We start from the raw sequence: 21,802 nt of genomic DNA, 5'->3' as shown, positions 1-21,802 counted from the left end.
TCGTACTACTCGTACGTACCAGTAACCTAATTTCTGTGACTAATCAAGTGCCTAAGTATCCCATTAAAATTTTCAATGTAGTTTCTTTATATAAAGTAGGCATGTATAAATACGTATAGGTACTTTGTGTTAAATTATTCGGCAGATTTTTAGCAGGTCTTTTAATTTGATGACTGTTTATGGTTAATAAAATTTGTTACTACAAAGAGAAAGTAAAACTGACAGTAAAATGTTGGACTGCGAATTGGCTGTAGGTATTTTTCAACAATGTTTGTCCATAATTATGATACATGTAGGTAAAGGTATTTGCTAATTTCACATCATATCATGCTTCATGAAAGACATGTTCTTCCGTATTATCTTACGATAAATTAGAATTATTTTTGTGTTTTTATGCCAAATTAATTTAATTATGACCAGAAAAATAGTTCATTAATAAAATAGTTCACTTCCTCTGAAATAGGGTAAGTAACTATACCTACCCAATTTTTATTTTCTTTAATTATTATTTTTTTTAAAGGAAAAAAATCAACGCTCATTAAAAAAATGATAATAATAAAATTAAGAAACGTACTTTTTATTTTTTAAGACACAAAAATATAAACATAACATACACATACCAACAAATAAAAACAAAAATAAATTCACAAAATTTAAAAATATTTCAAAATACTTTCGTACACTGGTAAGTAAACAATTAATTTCAGTACAGGATATACACCTACACATTTAACACAAATATGAGAAAACAACAAGTACCTAATACTTAAAAAGTAAACGAATGTTTTTTTTTCAATTTGAAAAAAAAATAATTGAAAAATTGACTCGATAACAAACATTTTTTAAAAAATGATATCACAACAAAACGTAATATTACAAAATTAATTAGCTTTTACCACAGCCACATTATGATGAAACTCCCTAGTATTATGATGAGTTTCATTATCTGCCCAGACCTCTTTACCCATAGTCAAGTACGCAACGAGAGGAAATTTAATATTACAATAGACGGAAAATCTCATCATCCAGTTTAAAAATGGTCTAAAAATAACAGCAACCCACCAAACAGATAATAAAACATTATGAATATATAGTAATAAACCCAACATGCACTTGGAGTAAATGCCATCGACTTCTTTTGGCTCAAAATTCATATTTCGTCGGCATACTTCCATGAATGAATTTACTGTTAAGGAAGGTGACACGGGCTTTAAACCATTTAATAAAGCCGCGCACATTTCGTTGAAGTTTTCGCAAGGTTTTTCTAAATATGGTTTGAAAACATCGTCGGTGAGTCTGATGCATATTTCTACTACCTGGTTGACGCTTCCATTACATATGTTAAACCTAAAGTTGAAAAAAAAGCGTTATTAAAAATTAAATACTCGAATTCATCCAGAAAATACAAATATTTCCAATGCATTTTAGGGAACATAGTCAAGCTTTACCTATCTTCAATACCCATACAGTATCCAATAGTTCGCCAAAAATGAATGAAACCTTCGAATTCTTCGTCAGTACCAACAAATCCTAGACTTTTACACTTCATAATGGCGATTCCAATGAAACCAAATTGAGTTAGAGCCATGTCACGTTGACTAATGAAACCGATTCCATTACTTATAGCTTTTTTACTTGCAGCACAATGTTTTCCACGAACAGTTATCAGAGCTTTTCTGGAGCTGTAAAATGAAACAAAAATTCAATAGAGCAGATCAATTAATTGAAATAGTCAATAAAAAAATCGAAATAAGAGTGAGTAGGTAAGTGGAAAATGGAATTGATTAACAACTATCCTCCAGTTGTTGACAAGGCTGTTTGAATTGCATACAAATATGTTAGTATGTTTGCTGATCAATAAATTTGAAGGAGTAAAGCGGTTCAACATCAAAAAGTTCCCAATTATTTCATTTGACTCATCATGTCTCCCATGAAAGAAAACTTACTCAATTCTTGAGCTAATGTCTGATGAGAAAGTTTTTTTTTTTGATAGGTATAGGTATAGGTACATTTTGTGTTACATATTTGGAAGGGAAAGAAAACTTTTTTGCAACAGCATTTTTTATTACATTTTATTGTTTTAGTGTTTGAAATAAAAATAACAACCTATAATTGAAAAATTCATTTTTGCAAAAAAGAAAAATTTGAAAAAAAAAATGTGCATCATTATTTTTCTATTGACTTTTTTATCAACAAATCGTAATTACTTATTCTATTCAAAGGAACAAAATAAAATTTGGGCATAATTTAAGCATCGGTCTGAGCGATTATTAGCTAAAAGGAACATCTTACATCTCTAATTTTCAAAAATATACATTTCATTTCAATTTAAGAATAACTACCTACAATTCTTCTGACAAAAAAAAAACAAGCTGCATAAGAATCATTTTTTCATTTTTAAAAAAATGTTTAATCGAATGAACTTTAAATTTTAATTATGATTGTATGACATAATATTTTTCTCATTATTAGAAAAAAATAATCACCTATCAGCAAATCTTCTTTACCTACCAAATTGAAAAAAATAAACTCAAACACAAACGCGATATTTCAGTTTGAGAACCTATTCAAAAATGTACTTAAATTCATTTCCAAAAAGAAACAATTATCAATGCAACAATGCAACTCGGAAAATAGGTGAAGTTAGCATCATCCCCTATCATCAAGTGTGAAACTATTTCTCTTAAGAGGCAATGGCAATAATACATTCAAGAAGTTGTACCGCAAAACTTCGAACAATTATTAATACATTAACTTACTCGGAATTAATTTCAGTCAAGTCACTGCAATACCACTCTTGGACATTGGCAATCGTATCTATATAACGTCGAAATGCTCTAGCTGGCGTATTCGATTTTCCTGTCAGGATAAGAACTTTCAAAACAGAGGGTACACTGAGGACAACAATTAAACCGCATAATTTTGTTACGAACATTGCATAGTAGTTTTTGAAAAAGAACTGTTGACCTCTGTTGAAAAAAAATTCAAAAAAATAAAGTTCAGATGAATGGATTTTTTTTATTTTTCTATAATTATGGTAAGTATGGTATTAGATGATAAAGTACATGTGTGACTAACTTTTTGAATTTCTCTGCATCGAACCAAACAGGTACATTGAGTGGTTCAGAATCGACAGGAACATGTCCGGCTTCATCTGATAATCTTTGGAGGAATTCTGAAACGCCTGCCAAGTCAGTAGACTTGTTTTCGTTTTTAACGCTGACGACCACTGAAATCATACGAATTCGGATTTGAATAATTATTATGCTTACAAAAATGGTATTCGAAGTCTCAGTGATTTTTAAAAACTATTTTCAATAGATTAATATCCCATAAAACATTTACATATAGAAGCGTTAAAATTGACGAAATTTACATCTAAATACAGTCTGATTCGTATTTAGGGTAATGAATGCAATTATAGCACACAATCGGTTTCATTCTTGATCATTTGCCATCGAGAGTAACTCAAGTACTCGAGTAGGAATATTTATATGTATAGGTAAATCTTAACCCACCAAATACAACAACAATACTTGGTACTTGGTCAGTAGTGATCGAACTGGCTTTAGCAGTGTCAACGGCCATCGCGGGTATGACCGTCGTAAATCCACATAAAGAGCTATAAACTTTACCTTAAACTGACCAGTGACCACAAATAATTTTACACAAGGTAGATGGCACACCATTCGCCATAAACGTATCTCCTAGCCGGAGACGTTGCACAAAGTGTATTGGTTATGAGAGAATTCCAATTACGTAACAATCAACCAAAGCCCATTTTACCTTACAAACATTTTACCAAATCTACAGGGTGTCCAGAAATATCGGATACCCCAAAGAAAGTTTTTCATTAAAAATATAGGTTGGCAACGTGAAATAGATGCATATGATTGGTGGAATGTTATCTCTCCAGTCCAACAACCAATTAGGTCTATGTGTTATTATCATTCACTGTGACCAACCGAAGTATTTAGCAGAAAACTTTTTTAGGGATACTCGATATTCTGCGTACCCTGTATTTTGTTGTTGGTGGATGATTTTTACATTATCACGAGCGTGTAACATTCATTGATGAGTTATAGCTTTGTTAGAATACATATTGTAGTAAAGATGACGATAAGACTTTACTGTTTCAATTAATGATGACTTGTTTTTGATTGTAGTGTACTTATGTGTTTGTTTATTGTAGTAACATTAAGTGATCACTTAATGTTAACGTGTTAATGCAGGCTTAGAATTATTACCTACCTAAGAAGAAAAACCATTTCAAGATGTCACGATTTATCATCAGCACAACAAACCCATGATAAAGGTAGCGGGTAGCGAAACAATTCCTATTTTTTTTTTCTGTTTAATGCAATAATACCCTATTTAGTTGACCAAGTTTTCCAAAACAATTAGGTACAGGTAGGTAATGGGAATTTGCACTAAAAAATTACCAAGATGATTAATTAAGTGAACTAGCTGATATATCAAACAATGATAACAAAAACCACCAGCTAGTTTGATATGTTGTGTAGATATTCATAAATGTGATTTAATATAGTAAGTAGGAAATATAGGAACACACTAGCGAGAGAGAAAGGGACATAGTGAAGAACCATTTCTGGGAGACAGATTTCACAAAATTTCCAACTGACTCATCTAAAAAATTCCAAGTATTGAAAGAAAAGTTTATAAGTATAGGTAGCAGGTACATTTTAGAAATGTTCACGTCGAATCGGTCGAATTACAATTAACTTGAAAATGTATTGACTTGAGTATAAGGTGTTTGAAGTATGTACTTGCACCTTTTAGATTTTAATGCCGACTCTTCAAAAATTTAAATTCTAGAGAAGGGCAGCAAATTGGCGAGGAAAGTATTTTTTACCTGCTTAGAGATTCCTGCCCAATGCTCTTGGTTATATACTTACATTTTTGATACTATGTTAGGAAATTTTTGAGTTGAGAGAAAATGTGAATACGAGTAGGTAGGTACAACTTTCAATTCAAAAGATCTAAATTCATTGGTCAAATTTTAATTATGTATTTTATATACTTACCTAGGTATTATTCTCTTTTTTTTCTCACTCCATAAAAAATGTTGAAAAATGGAAGTGTTTGAGTATAAAGTGTGGAAATCTACTGTTTTTCAAAAAAGTTTTGTCAAACAAAATCTAGAATAAGAGTTGATTTTAGTGAATGTGGATCATAACTTTCGAATAATGTTATATACCCTACCACCACCCCCCCCCGAAACATCTTTTCTGGTTTTAAAAAGCTGTTTTTATTCTTGAAAAAAGAGTAGGTACCAACATAATTATTTTGTTAGTAAAAATAATAACATCAATTTGAATATCTTAAACAAAAGTTCTCAATCTTAAATTTTGCAAAATTGATACCCCCTGGAAATCGGAATTAACAATAATCTACATGTTATCAAAGCAGACAATTTTTTCAACAATTTAAGCTAATTAGAGGTACTTTTGTGAAAATGCGGGAATAATTCGCTCATTATAATCAAGGTACCTATCTATTTTCATATCACTTTTCTATGCATACTTACTTTTATAATAAGCAATACGTATTCAAAATTGTAATTTGTGAAGCATTAAGTAACTTATATTACCTAGAATCATGTGTATGTCCTTCACTATAGTTGGAAAAAAGTACGTCTTCAAAGTTACTGTATAAATTTCACATGTAATTTTTTTCTTACATAATTACGCCTGCCGTTGTTTTCGGGAAAAAAGGTACCCAAAAAATCGCCTTAGCACAATATTCTCCCTGCATACTCAAAATCTAAAATCAAGTAAGTAAGAAGATGCGTTGTAGGTATCCCTGACCATTGACCGATCAAAAATTCAAATAGGTAGGTACTAGGTACCCACTACCCAGTTATTCTATCTAAATATTAAAAATTCTCATCAGCATAATATAAGGTACACCACCTACACTTGTTGCATTTACAACAAAAAATCATCCATAGAAAAATCGGCAAACCATAGTAGGTACTTGACTTTCAATTTAATAAACCAATTAATAATTCGCATCACATCCTAAATTAACACTTCAACTAATTCGACTCATTTCGTGCCCACGAATTCACAGAAGCGTACCAAACAGCACGTGTTTTCCAGTAGTTGTACTTACAATAGTAAAACTTAAAACAATGTATTATGACATTATTCGAATAAAAGCCAGAATATATATCATAAAACTATATTGTATAATCACATCCTCTCCTACAAATATACGAATTCATCAGTCCTACAGTTACAGCACACATAGGTAGGTAGTAAAGTTGAAGTACACAGTCGAATTTATAAAAAATTGAAAATAAGTAGGTACATACTTTTAAATGATCTCGTACACGATGTACTCCACAAAAGCACGAAAAATTTTCAAAAAATCACATTCTAAACATTATTTTTTTCTTGATACATATTATTTTATTACAAGCACGTGATATATTAGCATGCTCGGCTAAACTAATGTTAGAATGACTAGAACTAGACATGAGGATCAGTGACTTCATGGACAACTGATTTCATGTAATTAGAGTATGGGCTCTTCACCTAGCCCCGCAAATACCTAGAATAGTCGTAGATACAAGTGGGATTCTATGCGCAACCATAGGTAGGTAAGGTACATATAACCAGTTCTTCGATCCAACTTACTTTACAAAAAAAAAATCAAAATTTATTCGAATATTTGCAGGTGCTCGTGGTAGTCGTGGTTCAAATTGTCATAAATGATGGTTCTTTTTTTCTCTGTCTCTTTATGTTGATACTTTTACGCCAAACGTCAACACAATTTCGTTGAAGATGGAAAATTCAATAAAATTGGCATCGTATAAGTACGGTTCCTAACTACGTGACAGGAGTTCGGTTTTATCATGGTTTTATGGTCATTTCGAATATCAAATAGATCCGTTTTGTATCGTTTTTATTTTTATTACATATTTATGTACAGTGTACACAGGTAGGTAAAGGTATGTGCGAAGGTTTTTGATCTACAGAGTTATAAAACGTTTGAAATTTTTTTGGAAATTTTTATCCCCCTGATTTTCTATCCATAGATTTTGAAAATTCTACAAAAAATTTGTTTAAAAAAATTTAATTGAAAATTTGATTTACTGTAGGTCTTTTTTCATTTTCCTCCTCTGATCGATTTTTCACGGGTACCTACTGCATGAGAATTAATTTTTTCGTGTTTTTTAAAATTTTTATAAAATACCGGTATTGTAAAACAAATATTTCTTAATTTTGGTGAAATTTTTCTGAACAGGGCCTAAATGTGAAAACGAAAAATTGCTATGGTAAAAAAATCAAAAAATTCATAAAAGCAATAAAATAGGTATGTACGAAAAGAATTTCGAAAAAAATGAAGTTGAAAAAATCACCTCTCGACACTCACTAAAGAAATGGCAAAAAATGATCTCTTGCTGATCCACAATCTTCCTACATCTTTGCAAAAATAATTTGCGCAGATTTTTTCTTATCTAACGTAGGTAATTACGAAAACTTGATATGAATTTAAATTTTAAGGGAGCGAAAACTGAATGAATAAAAATCAAAAACGAAATGAACTGCAAACCTGCATAAAAATCAGTCTGTATTCAAAAATTGGATTTTTGAAAAGCAATGGAACGTGTTTAAATTATGAAGCGTCATGTGAGAAAACCAAAAAAAAAAACCATCTTATACGGCATTATTTTTCATGAACTTAACGTTGTTCTCCAATCATACCAATAAATAATCATACTTTTATCTCAAACTTGTCCACTTTCAATGTCTATATAGCAGACTTTGAATTACAGTGATAAGATATTTTTTTTAATAATTTTATTTTGTATCGGTATGTTCATATCACTTTTAAAAAAATCGACAACTTCAACTTATTTGGTTCTTTGAAGTCAAAATTAAATTCAAAATATGAAAAATCTATAATTATTCGAACGCTGTGTCTATTTCAATATTAAGTACCCAATTTTAATAAAAGTAATTATTCTTTTGCTTCAGATAATTGTCAATTTTTTCAATTTTTTTTCAATTGTCTAATGATTTATTTTTGACCATTTTTGCAGTAAGTATTACAATTTTAGACTCTTTTAGTTGTTTTGTTTTTCAGTAATTCGATATTTCTTTAACTATGCTTCCAAAATCTTTTTCATTTTTTATTTTCATCAATTTTATAAACGTTTTTGGTTTTTATCATCTTTTTGCAACTGTTTCTATAAAGGTATTTGTAAAATAGAACTACCGCTTTTATATTTGGTTAAGTATCATTTTCCCCATCTGACAAGGTCGAGTTTTATGTATTATGTAGAAGTAAAATTGAAAAATAAATTTGATTGAAGCATAATAAAATTAAAATAAAATAAATCAAATTAACTTGAATTGAAGTAAATTTAACTTCACGTTGAATTAAATGACTGTTTACAAATTACAAACACTTGAACTAAATTAAATTAATTTAAAAGGAACAGTAAAATTGAATTAAACTGAATTTTAAAATAAATTAAGGCTCTATTTAATTAGGTACTTCAAAATATAGCGCATCAAAAACAATTGAATAAAATTGAATAGAATGATCAGAAATTGCTTGAATAAATTAAATTGATTTAAAATTCAATTAATTAAATTAATTTATGTACTTAAAAATAAAATTCATTTAAAGTACGTAACTAAACTAAATAAAATCAAATTAATTTAAAATCTCACTTTTTTAAATCTCACTCTCATCTCACTCACTCGTGAGCTCGCGACAATATAATTACCGATGCTTATATTTTCATAATATGTATAACGATTAAATACCAATAAAAAAAATCGCACGGTCTCACTATTACATATAAAAAATAATTTTTCTAAATTAGGTTTAGGTATCTATGCCTATTATCCATTGGTGTTTAATTTGTAATTGAAAGTTTTATTTTGCCACTTGTCTATTGTCTACCATACTTATCCATTGATCGTTACTTATTAAGTAAATAAAAAATAAATTCATTCATAATAATTAAAACCTATACTTCTAACCGCAACTCGCATATACAATGCTTTCAACAATGAATCAATGAGATTTGATCGTGTTTTTAAAACTGGATATAATTTGATATCCGCATCAGATGGTTATCTTTAGCGGTATTATTGTAAATTATCAATGGATCTTGAAATGTCGTTACTTGTTAGTCGATTATACCACAATAATGTAAATTTTATGGCAGTTTTTAATAAAAAAAATCTTGGTTGGTAGGTAGGTATAAATACGAGTAAATTCATTGATAAAATTTAAATACGCTTCAAGTTCAACTTCCGTAATTTGTAGTGTATTGTGAAATAAATTCGTCTCGTGTTACTGAGAAAACATTCTGGAGATGGTTTCGATGTGAATGAGTTTTTTGATGCGGTTTCTTCCGGTATACCCAAGTTGTAAATGTGGTCAGTGAATGAATTTCAAATGCAATGCGTTTTTGGATTGGAAATGGAACATTTATTAATATATATCATCTAAAAAATAATATAATTAATGATCTGATGCATTCAAATCTAACGAATTTTCTTCAGAAATGCTGTAAATTTGAATTAAATACTTACTTATCTACTTTAAAATTTGACCATGTTCACCATAGATTAACCCATAAGCTTTCGAGTAAAATCTTGAATGTTTAAATACAGCTCTGACCGGACAGAAATTTATGCTGGTTTATTTTTTGTGGGTTTCTGCAGCATATGTCAATAAAATGAGAAATTTTTTTAAACCTTGGAACTCTGAAAAATTGCATAAAAATCATACCGCACCCCTTTCTGACTTTAACCTGAAGATCCATAAAGTACCTAGACCTACCTAGTACATACATACCTAGTCTTACCTACCTACGTAATGAAGAAAATCAATTTTCAGTATTAACATTAATAAATCGCCTTATTTTTGTAGTTTATGCAACTTCTTTCAATGAAGTAATTTGAGTAGTATAAGTTACTTTTAAAAAGGCAATACGATAAGCACATGAGTAATTTTATCGTGTTCTTTGCCTTGTTTATTATCATAACCTTTGGATAGTAAATAGACCCTAATTGAAAAAAATAAAAGGAAAAATAATGCTTAATATCATTCTTTTTTTTCTAATATGAATAAAAAGAGGTGTTTAATTACAAGAGATTTATCAATTCAGCATAAAAAGCTGATCAAGTAGCAAATTATTCAATTTGAAAGTTTTTTTTTTTTCAAATGTTATCTCGTGTCATTTTCTACCCTTTCATATTTTACATTTCACATGAATTAATTTTGGATGCAGTTTTTTGAAAGAATCATTTGCTTTGTTGATTAACTTTGCATTAATTATTGCAATTTAAAAAAAAATTAGTTTTTAAAAATATACAAAAATATGTTTAAAATTAAACCTTTTCTCTCTTTCAAATGTGTAAAAATGTAATTGTTTTCAAAATCGCCAAAAGTTGAAAGCTGCCGGAATCTGAATTTTTTAAAATATCGTGCAAGTTGAAAAATTTGAAATTGTGATTTTTTTTCTCAGAACACAAATTTTTACAAATGCAGAGGAAGAAATTATAGAACAGTTGGAAATAAAATTTACGTAGCATTGGCAACCTTAAAAAGGACAATTTTCAGTTTTCAATTACTGCTCATACGATGAAAATTGTCCATATTTATCATCTCCTACTTCAAAATCCATCATAAGGTAACTTTCACCAAGATACAGACTATACCTAGGCTCATGCTCTTTTCTGGCAATAACCTCTACGAGTAAAATATGCCAAGGGTTAAAGCAATATACGCACAATGAGTTCAAAATCGTGTGAAAATGAAAAAAAAGAATCAACTATGCCCACGTAGAGGTACTTAGGTACAACATTATTAAATGGCGGACATTATCGGCTCCAGCGTAATAATAACATAACACTTACACCGGTTTATTAATTTTGATTCAGATCCAGTTCTTCAACTAGTCAATAAAGAAAAACGTGTTCGATTTGACGCCACAGTCTTAATATTAAATTCGACACATTTCACTATAAGGTGTAATCCCATCTTCGGTTTAATGATCCGTAATCATCGGTTACAATATTAGCAAATAAAAATCTAATTCGTGCCTGTATCTTTTTTTCCCTTCAACACCAGCACCGCATTGGTTTTTTTTTGTGAAATTAAAAAATAATACGTGGATAAGCCTAACGTAAGCTACGCGAAGGTGTTGACCGCTGGTATTGATGAAAACTTATACCTCGTGTTAATTACGCGATTTCATCATAAACCAACCGAATTTCTAACTCGAAATTCCATACTTCGCTGCTGCGAAAAGTAATATCATTAAAATGAAATACTATAAGATAGATACAGGTTGGTAGTTGGGTTATTTCACGCGGGTTTACTAAAATTACCCATTTGTATCGTAGCTTCGGTTACTCATTATACTTGGTTCAAATCTGTTCACTTTGACTGATTACTAATTAATTAAAATTTCATCAAGGTCAAGATTTACCTACTGAAAAACGAACTACTTCTCTTGGTCACTTGAACGTTTAAGCTGGGGATTTTCCGCAGCAAAGGATTCGTTAGGATAATATTTCATCAAGATGGTTTGGTAGGTACCTATTTAGTTTGGCTTTCAAGTGTTTTAAGGATTTTTTCCTTTGGATTTTGGAAGCTCCGCAGGTCTCTGCATGATTCTCGTTTATAGTTTAATTAAATCGTCGATGTAATCGAGGAGCTTTCCCTTTTACCTACCATCTTTTTTTTTGTGTTTACCTACCTTTTTAATTGGGAAATCTATACTTACTTATGTTTTGCTTGTATAAATTTTGTTTTTCGATTTGACTTTGTAATTTTGACCTTACAGAGAGCTATGGTTTGTTGCTCCGATCTATATAGAATTGAATCGCATAATTTTGGGAACCCCTGGCAATCTTTTCGGGTGACTTGTGGGGCTAAAATTTATGTTTAGACTAATATAAACTCAAAATGCATCGATTAAGAAAGTACCTATTAGAATCGTTTAAATAACATCAAAATTTTCCAAAAATTATCTAGTAAAATTCAGTAAAATTTGTCAAAATACTACAAAAAAGTGAAAAGTGTTAAAATTGTATAAAAAACATTCGAAAAAGATTAAAATCATTAAAAATTACTCAAAAGTAATGAAATTTTTTTCAAATTTCCAAAAATGCATGACAATGTACGTTAAGAATGAGTTAAAATAATGGAAAACGATTCAAAATGCATGAAAAATAACCAAAAAGTGAAAGAAATGTTGATAAAATGTGACAAAAATGTATAAAAAGGTGTTAAAAACGTTTTGAAATTATTTTTAAAAATACTCAAAAAGCATTAAAACCATTACAAATTACCAAAATGTGACGAAACTTTGGTGAAATTCAACCGAAATCCATAAAAACCATTAAAATGACTAAAAATTACTTAAAGAAATGATGACATTTCAGTAAAAAAGGGTTAGTTAAATTTGATAAAATTTAACAAAAATGCCCAAAAAAAAGCGTTGAAATGAGGTAGGTACCTACTAAAAATGAATATTCATAAAAGCAATAAAAACACTGAAAATTACCAAAAAAAAAAGAAATAAAAAGATGAAATTTTAACGAAATTTTCCAAAATTTGTGAAAAAGTACGTACTGAAAATGCGTTAGAATGATATAAAAATACGAAAAAGAAATTCTTATATAAAAAAATAATGACATTTAGTAGCACTAAAATCAGCAAATCAACAAAAAGAATAAAGAAAAGATGTTTTAGTCGAATTTGGCAAAAATTGCATGAAAAAGTGTTGAAAACTTACTAAGCCTAAAATGATGAAAAAAATCACGAAAAACATTAAAAATCACTTCAAGTTATCAGAAATTTTTGTAACCAGCAAAGTTGAAAAAAAATCAAAAAAATGTGCTTAAAATTTTTTAGATTGACACCTCAATTTCTTTGTCAGGATTCTTCTAAATAATATAAACATTTTACAAAAAAAAAAAAAAAACACCTTCGTTATTTTTCCGAATACGTACTCCAAATAATATTGCTCCTTTTTGTACCCCCACCACCATATGTTAAAAAAATCAAAAATTAAATGGAACAGAAATCAATGAATACTTATTGTTCAAAGATTCTCAATGTAATGCATCATCATACCTCCAAATTGAAAATCCTCCTGATTCCTCAAGTTATGGAGTCGTAAGTCTTTCGCACAGAGTCCCAAAAAGTTTGAAAAAAACAAACTAACAAAAAAACCAAAAATTTCAAAGCTTGTTTTAAATATTTTATTTCTGTGCCAAAGTTGATCTGAATGTTCCCCTTTTCGAGAAAAAAACACCCACTATTTTATAAATAATTTATAAATAACGTAATTGTGGTTCTCCTGTACCAACGTTACCTTGATTGAAGGGGATGCGATTCAGGAGTGCCACCACATGGCACGCACCTCCGTACCAACGTTACCTAGAACAAGGGGGAAAAGATAACTAGGTACATACATATTAAATGGAAAAAAAATTCTCAAGGATAAAAAGCCAAAAAACCATTTGACCAAAAAAAGGTCAACTGCATATTTATTATTTATAGAGCAATTTTGAAACAGAATGGAACATTTTAACAAGTTTCTGTAGTTACCTATAATTCAATTTTTCAACTTCATCCTCAAATTTTTTGGGGCTAGCTGTACACAAAAGGATAACATACACTGAGAAAAATCATTTTAGTAAAAATTACTGGAAAACGTAGTAAAGGAGACCTCTGGTCATTTTTTTGTAGTATTTACTACGTTTCATAGTACGTACTACTAAGAAATATAGTAAAAATTACTTTTTCTACTACATTTTTTAGTAGTATGTACTATAAAATGTAGTCAATTTTACAAAAATGGTGACCAGAGGGCCACTTTACTAAATTTTACAGTAATTTCTACTTTTAGTTCTCTCAGTTTAGGTAACTTGAGAGATAAGGGGGCACCGTACCATAGATGAAAAATTGTCACCAACTTTTGTTTCATTTAATTTTTTTTATCAACAATGAGAGCTCCCTTTAGAGAGACCAACATTGTTTGGGGAACTGTAATGGGTGAATCCATTTCGAATGCTTTTTTAACCGTTACGATCCGCGAATTTGTTTATTCCACAACTGAAGAATTCCTAATTCGTACCTATACACAATATTACATATTTTTAATCGTTTTCATACCTAAATAGGTACCTACCTATACTTACCTGCATATGCAAAGCCCGGTATAAAATTAATTCTTGTGTAAAATTAGACCGAAAAAAGGAATTTTTTATAGCACTTTTTCGAAATATTTCCGGCTACAGTGTATAATTTACAATGTTAGTTTCTGCTCATTACATTGAAAGAAAATTGAATACAAAAAATAATAACAACTCGACTATAAGGTAGATAGACGTTATAGCCAGTAAATCAACAATCAACACACGCCGTTCTTAATTTTTTTCACTTCTTTTCATAATTAATAGCTTATACGTCATAAATTAAAACACCAGCTCATATACGGACGCTTCGGAGTAATAAATAATGTTTAGAGTAATTACCATATAGGTTATTATACTGTCTTATAAGGTACCTACATGTACGTTTCATGGAGGTATATCCACTATACATATAGACGATGGGATCCGCCGAAATTTCCTCTTAAGGTATCACTTAGCGTGTTAACGCGTAAGTATTACTTTACACACTTTTTTTTTCTATATGTGTAATTGAAACGCTATACTACAATGTTTTGATCATTTTCAAATGCATGTAGTGTTAATGAATTTACACGCTGACAGAGGTACCGAGCGATTTTCTATATACGCCCCCGTAAAGGTGTTAATTACTTTACTCGATATGGTATTGCGAGATAGGTATTAAATACTATGTATTTCAACTTGAATAAGTACCTACTTATACTTGGTGCTCAGTGCGTCGGTGGTTTATTTGCCTATTTTAAAACAAATTAATATCAACTAAAAATTGACTGCTTGTACTTGTAGATATTAATCTCGCGGTGGAGTTTAAACGAAAAAAAAATCATATTATTAACCACCTATAGTAGATATAGGACTGCCTATTTACTGGAAACTTATGAAATTCGTGCTGATGAGACCATATAAAATATGCTGTGTACTTTACCCTATCTCGTTGTCATGATAAATTACCCGAGACGTTGATTTATTCGTGTAAAAAATCGTTACCTAAACATCTGTTATAGTCTCGTTAATCTTACTATACGAAAATATTTAATAAATTTATTAATTAATTAAACTATAAACGAGCAATGATCGCGTACATTGTAACAATATCCGCCATAAAAATCACGTTGAAAAGATCTAGTAATTTATTTTACGAGCAGTGAATATTGTGGCCGTTAGCGCTCTTATAGGCGCTTCGGATGGCTTCGTGTAGCGGCCGGTAAAGGTATCAAATAATTATCTCGGGACCCGGTATTAAAGTACTAATTAACTAGTAATAAATCAAACAGCTAAGAGACTTTGATAAACTAGATGCACGATCGAGCATCTTGTGCATGCTGGACTCTTTCATTATATGCGTGTTGCGCTACCACCGACGTCTAGTTTCATTTTTCAAACATTTTTATATCTAAGTAAGTATAGCGCCGATGTGATTGATATCATGGAGATGCAGAGGCTGTTTAATACACTGGTGTGTTTATGGTGGCGTTTTGAGGGAATGTGTGCACTTGGTGCAGTGATAATTTGAAAATGTAAAGTGTAGATGAAGTGTTGATAGTGTTAATGTGTGAGATGTAGGTAGGAACCTACTTCTATAGTATACCCAGTATGGGTATCTTAATGTGTGAATATTTGACTCACAAAATATGTCGATTGCTGAGTCATATAGGTGCTTTGACAATTATTTGAAAATTCGCTTAAATTGGGAGCTGCTACACTCTGCAAAATTTATTTGAAATTTTATAGTTTGAAGTTGCTGCGAACTCCGAAATTGATTTGTAATGTCGTAGTTTGAAGCTGCTGCAAGTTCTGAAATCAAGTCGAAATTCTATGGTTTGGAGCTGCTCCATACTCCAAAAATTAGTCTAAAATTTTGTAGTTTGGAGCTGCTGCAAAATCTGAAATTGATTGGTAGATATTTTATAGTTTGAAGCTTCTGTGAAGAACAAAATTCGGAAATTGACTTGAAATTTCATAGTTTGTGACCTGGTGCAGACTAAGTTGGTTGGGGGCCCCTGGCAGATGCACCGAATAGGACCCTCAAAATGTTACCCCCTTCAGAATCTTTCTCCTGTTTTTTTTTTCTCAGATTCTGATACTGGAATGTGAGTTGTACAATTGATTTTTTTTTACTTTTTTTATTCTTATTCTTCTTCCTCACATGCCGTATCCGGACATTGCGACTACAAAATCCCCGCAACCAGTTCCCCAGCTATTTCTGTCCTCGGTCTTTCTCGTGCATTCTCCCACTTCTCCCAGTGACATTTTGGCAGTTTTCTTGATTAAGTCCGTGTATTGGGTGGGTGATCTTCCCCTTCCCCTCTTGCCTTCTATGTGGCCTTGGACTGTCAATTTTCCCAGATTGTCCTGTCTCATGATGTGTCCGAAGTAGCGTAGTATTCGTCTCCTGATGACTGTGCTTAGCCTTTCCTTTATGCCCAGTTGTTGAAGTATTGACACATTGTTCTTTTTTGGACCCATGATATGATTCCTTAGCATGTGTCTGTAGCAGTACATTTCGAATGCGTCAATTTTTTGATCTGCCTTGCGTAGTTACTGTCCACCATTCTGACACATAGAGGAAGGTGGAGAAGACTAGCGTTCTTACAATTCTCAACTTTGTGGCCTTTGTAATGTTGTGGCTTTTCCATATCCGGTTGAGCTTTCCCATTGCTGTCTTTACTATGCCTGTCCTTCTCCTGATTTCTCCAGCTGAGCTTCCCTGATTCATTATTAATGAACCAAGGTACACAAAGTCCTGTACAACCTCTATACCATCAATCTCCAATATTTCAGGTCTGTTCTTTTGCTCCCTGTCGATTATCATTAGTTTTGTTTTTCCTTTGTTGACCCTCGACCTGCCTCATTGCTGGCTTCTTTGATTTTCCTGAGCATTTCCTTCATCTCGTCTGGTGTCTGTGCAAGCAGGGTTATGTCATCCGCATATCTTAAGTTTGACAATGTCTTAATTTAGTGAAAATTGAGGAGCAATATTCCAAAATGCCCTTAGTCCATTTTTTTTTGAGTTACGTTTTTTTAAAAAAAGTGTTCCAAAACGATTTTTGTCCATTTTTATTGAATTATTTTTTAGCGGTATCTGGTGGATGAAGTGTATAGCTACACTCCTACATTATAAATCCACCTAAATGAAGTTTAAACCCACCAATAGCCAATTTACCAGATTGAAAATGAAATTTTAAAAAATGGACATAGGGTGTTTTGAAATATTGCTCCTCAGTCAACCAGTCAAGAAAAAATGAAGTTTTTTTTGGATGGTAAGGGAGGGGGTGCTGAATGAAAATATGCCGACTGGTATTAGGTATGAGAAAACAATACCAATTTTGTTGAATAAAATGACCAGTTTTTAAGATGAATAACAAATATCAAATCAAATCAAATCAAATCGTTTATTGCAGTAGACAGCTTTTGCTGTATTTACAATGTCAATAGTATTAATTACAATATTTGCTGGGGGGGGGGGTGTGGGAATCGAAAATACAGATAAGTAATTAAATTATACAAGATAGGTATTAAGAAATACTCTTTTGTGAGAAAATAAGTTTGAAATGAGAAAAAAAGGGGAAAATTAACACAAAACCAAAAAAAACATATTAATATGAAATGAAAATTTTGTCAATTGATGCCTGCTAACTTGATATAATATTCACATTAAGGGTATTCTCTACCTTTGCAAAAACATTTGAAATATGAAGCCGATTTGTTTGTTATCTTCATCATTCGTTCATAAGATTGCGTGTAATCGAGTGAACAAATTTAGTCACGCGTACTTATGTCCCACAACCCGCTCCCATCAGAACTTTGGGCAGAGATTTCTTCGTGAATTTTCAAAGTTCTTTCAATTTTTTTTCACCAATGCTAATACTTTATCATTGAAAGGGGAGGGTATGTGCCATATTCTCTAATTTAGCTTTTCCAAGGAGATCTGAGCATCAATAGCACCTCCATTCAATTCCCAATGACAGCCACAAAATGACATAAATCAAAAGTATCTCGACCAGGGCTTAAAACCATTTGGATTTTATTGGTTGTTGTGGTAGGTGGTTTTTAAAGGACTCAAAAATAAATGGTTTTTGGTTATGGTTTCTGAATTGGTTTTCCAATCACAAACCATAACGGTTCCAATTGGTTTTAAGGTTTAGGTTTCAAAGTTTTTCTGGTTCTGGTTTTGAAATGGTTTCAATTTTTTTTAATAAGGTGTGGATGTGGTTTTGGTTCTGTAATAATAGTTTTTTTTGCGGTAGTGGTGGTTTTTCACATCAAAAACCATTTCAAATTTTCAAATGGTTTTGGTGGTTGTGGTGGTTTTGATATCAAAAACAATTTTGATTTTCAAATAAATTTATACAAAAACTAATTCAGGACTACTAAAAGTATGATTTGAGACAAAAAACCAGAAAATTTCCATCACAGGTCTGAAAAAATTGAAAAAAAAATAGCAAAAACCAAAAAGAACCATTTCATGAATTGGTTGTAATTGGTTATGGTTACATTTGAAAATTGAAATGGTTGTTGTGGTTGTGGTTTTCTCCAAAGAACACAACTTTTGGTGGTTTTGGTTGTTTCAATTCAAATTTTTTTCCCAAATGGTTGTTTTTAAATGAATTGGTTTTCATTTTTTTCAAATATATTGGTTTTTTGTTGTTGTTGTTGTTTTTGAAATTTACAAAAAGAAGTTGAAATGGTTGTGGTAGTGGTTGAAAGTTAAAACCAATTAAAAACAATGGTTATGGTGGTTTTATTTGGTTTTGGTTTTGGTGGTTTTAAGCCCTGATCTCGACATACTCTCGCTTTTGAATCTTTTCTGAGTAAAATAAACCAAACCCCACAAAAATCCGTCCAATAGTTTTCGCACAATCCCCTACCATAAGTTTGTAGTTTTCATCAAGAATCGCTACTGATAACAGGGGGTAGAGAATAGCCTTAAGTAAGGTCCGTTATAAAATTGCTATTTTCATTTTTGAATTTATGGAAGTTTCAGACAGGACTTTTTAGTTTGGAGATAAGAATTGGACCAAGCGAAGAAAGGGCAAAAGCTTCTAAAATTTTGGGTTTCAAGAGACAGAAAACAATTTTTTTAAAAATTAGTTCATTTCTTTTGATTCTTAATTTTTAGAATTTAAATGATGAGTTTTTAAAAATTTTAATTTTGAAAATGAAAAGCAAACAGACTCGAGAGAATAGCGAAAGCAAAAGCTTTTATTCGAGATGTATAAAAACAATGTTTTTCAGGTAAAACGTACATTTTTTGGCTTAAACATTCCTGAAAATTTGAATGATATATTTGTTTAAAAGTTCAATTAAAAAAAACACACAGAAGCTCAAATGAAGCAAGGGCAAAAGCTTTCAAAAATTCGTATTCTGAGAGACAAATAATAAATTTTTTAATGATGAGTGAGTCCATCTTTCTGACTCCACAATTTCAGAATTTGAATATTAGATAAGTAGGTACCTACTTGATAAAAATTTCAATTTTGAAATGAAAGAAAAACAAACAGGCTTTCGAGTTGAGCGAAGCGAGGGCAAAAGCTTGCAAAAATGTATTTTTAGATAGAGTGAAAGTAGTATCAGGGTTGGGCATCTACGCGTAGAATAGCCTATTCTACATTTTGGTGTAGAATACGTAAAATTTGATGTAGAATGCGTAAAATGCGTAGAATGTGTAGAATACGCGTAGAATGTGTAGAATGCGTGTAGAATGCGTAGAATGCAGCAAAATCACCCATTTGAAAGCCAAAAAATTGTTTATTTACCAAAAATGCACTTTTGAAAAATGAAAGTTCAACTTTTTTGTTCAGGAAATTAAATTTTAAATAGGAATTTGGGTTTTCTTCTTTTTAATTATATAAATTGATTATAACATAAATTATAATTTTAATTTATGATTGAAAATTTGAGAAAAGAAATTATCTAATACACTTAGGTACGAACTGAAAATTTGTTTTTTTAACCTTACTAGTTACTATTAGGTACCATTTCATTTTTTTACATACCAGCATTGAATTAAATGATGCAAAAAATGAAAAAAAGATAAGTATTTCGAAAAAATAAAAATAATCTGCACGTTTATTCTACACGTATTCTACGCATTCTACGCATTCTACGCATTCTACGCATTCTACATTTTTTTCAGGCTATTCTACAGACGCTATTTTACGCGTAGAATGTCTATGTATTCTACATGGTGTATTCTACGGCACAACCCTGAGTAGTATATTTTTGGTTTAAGCATGGAGCCCTGGGGTCGGAGGTACTTTGGTGTCTTGGGGCCCCTGATGATCGCCAGTCAAAATTATAGGTCAGTCCGGCCCTATTTTGTAGCCACTGCGAACTCCGAAGCTAATGAGATGTTTTTTGTTTGGAACTGCTGCAAAATTCAAAATGTATCGAAAATTTCAAAGTTTAAAAGGTGCTGCAAACTCTAAAAATTAGGCTGAAATCTCGTAGTTTTCGAGCTGCTACAAACTCCGAAATTGATTTGAAATTTCATAGTTTGGAGCCACCACTAACTTCAAAATTTTGGAATGGCTGCAAACTCTGATTTTTATTTTTTTGTAATTTTACAGTTTGAAGCATTGACAATTGACATTGATTGGGAATTTCACAGTTGGTAGCTGCTAGTCATACATCCCTTTTTCAAAATTAGATTGAAATTTTCTAGTTTATACAACAGCAGCGAATTTAAAAATTCATTTAAAATTTCGTAGTTTAGAGGGCGGTATACAAACCTTAAAATTAATTCGATAGGTATTTCCAAATGAGGAAATGTATCGCCTCATATTTTACTTGTAGGCACCTACCAATAATAAATCCAAGAATAAGGTAAAGCCCCTCTTCCACATCCACAGGTCATCTATGACGACCTTCGTAAGGCGCCAAAAACTATGGTCACACAGCCGTGACCCATCACGAACGTCTATTAGCGCAAAACGAACTACTTCACGCCAAAGATAAACGAGCGAAGTTACATTTCAATTTGTTACAACCGCCACACGATGGCATAGATGTCAAAACACATACATTTTAAGCATTAATCCCAACAAAACGAAAAAACCAACACAGCAGCTAATAAAAAAGAAGCGTATAGAGGCGATGGAAAAAACACGATTTTAAATTGTAATCATTTATCACCAAAAACAAATTAATAAAAAAATATGTAATTTATAATATATAAAAACCACTAAAATAAAAAAATAATAAATACCTACACTATACGAGTGCATACAAATGCCAGGCTGTGTAGTTATAAGCATAAAAAGGAAGGGGGGAAATCCTCCGGCTACAATTACCCATAAATTAAAAGGTTAATTACTCGGCGATTAATCGGTATCGAAAAATCGAACTAATTCGATAAATATTGAAAAAGTTTGACGACCAGACTCGGGGCCAAGTTGGTGGTCAAGTTCGTCAATTAAACATTTTAAAGTGAGAACAACAAAATAAATCATGTTTTAATATGTGGAAGGATTTTTATAGGCAGAGAGCATAGAGTAAACGAGCGCCCAAGTCTTATCGCTGGAGACCACATCGTGTGCGTTCTTATTAGATAAGTGATGAATGTACCGGTTGTGAATTTTACACCATGCAGCATCCCTCGG

The 21,802-nt window shown here is 31.2% G+C and overlaps 1 protein-coding gene across 1 annotated transcript; it reads right to left on the bottom strand.

Annotated features, from left to right (window-relative positions):
- Positions 1-561: 561 nt before the first annotated feature.
- Positions 562-6,546, bottom strand: LOC135847988 (uncharacterized). The gene is made up of 5 exons (XM_065367750.1): positions 6,338-6,546; positions 3,079-3,229; positions 2,760-2,969; positions 1,449-1,682; positions 562-1,347 (listed from the first exon to the last, which is right to left on the bottom strand). Coding segments are annotated over exons 1-5 (1,062 nt in total). The 5' UTR covers positions 6,339-6,546; the 3' UTR covers positions 562-881.
- Positions 6,547-21,802: the final 15,256 nt, after the last annotated feature.

This window comes from Planococcus citri, chromosome 5 (genome assembly GCF_950023065.1).
Source record: "Planococcus citri chromosome 5, ihPlaCitr1.1, whole genome shotgun sequence".
Classification (NCBI taxonomy): Eukaryota; Metazoa; Arthropoda; class Insecta; order Hemiptera; family Pseudococcidae; genus Planococcus; species Planococcus citri.
Note: the sequence above shows the minus strand (reverse complement) of the source record. Positions and strands in the feature narration are given on the sequence as shown.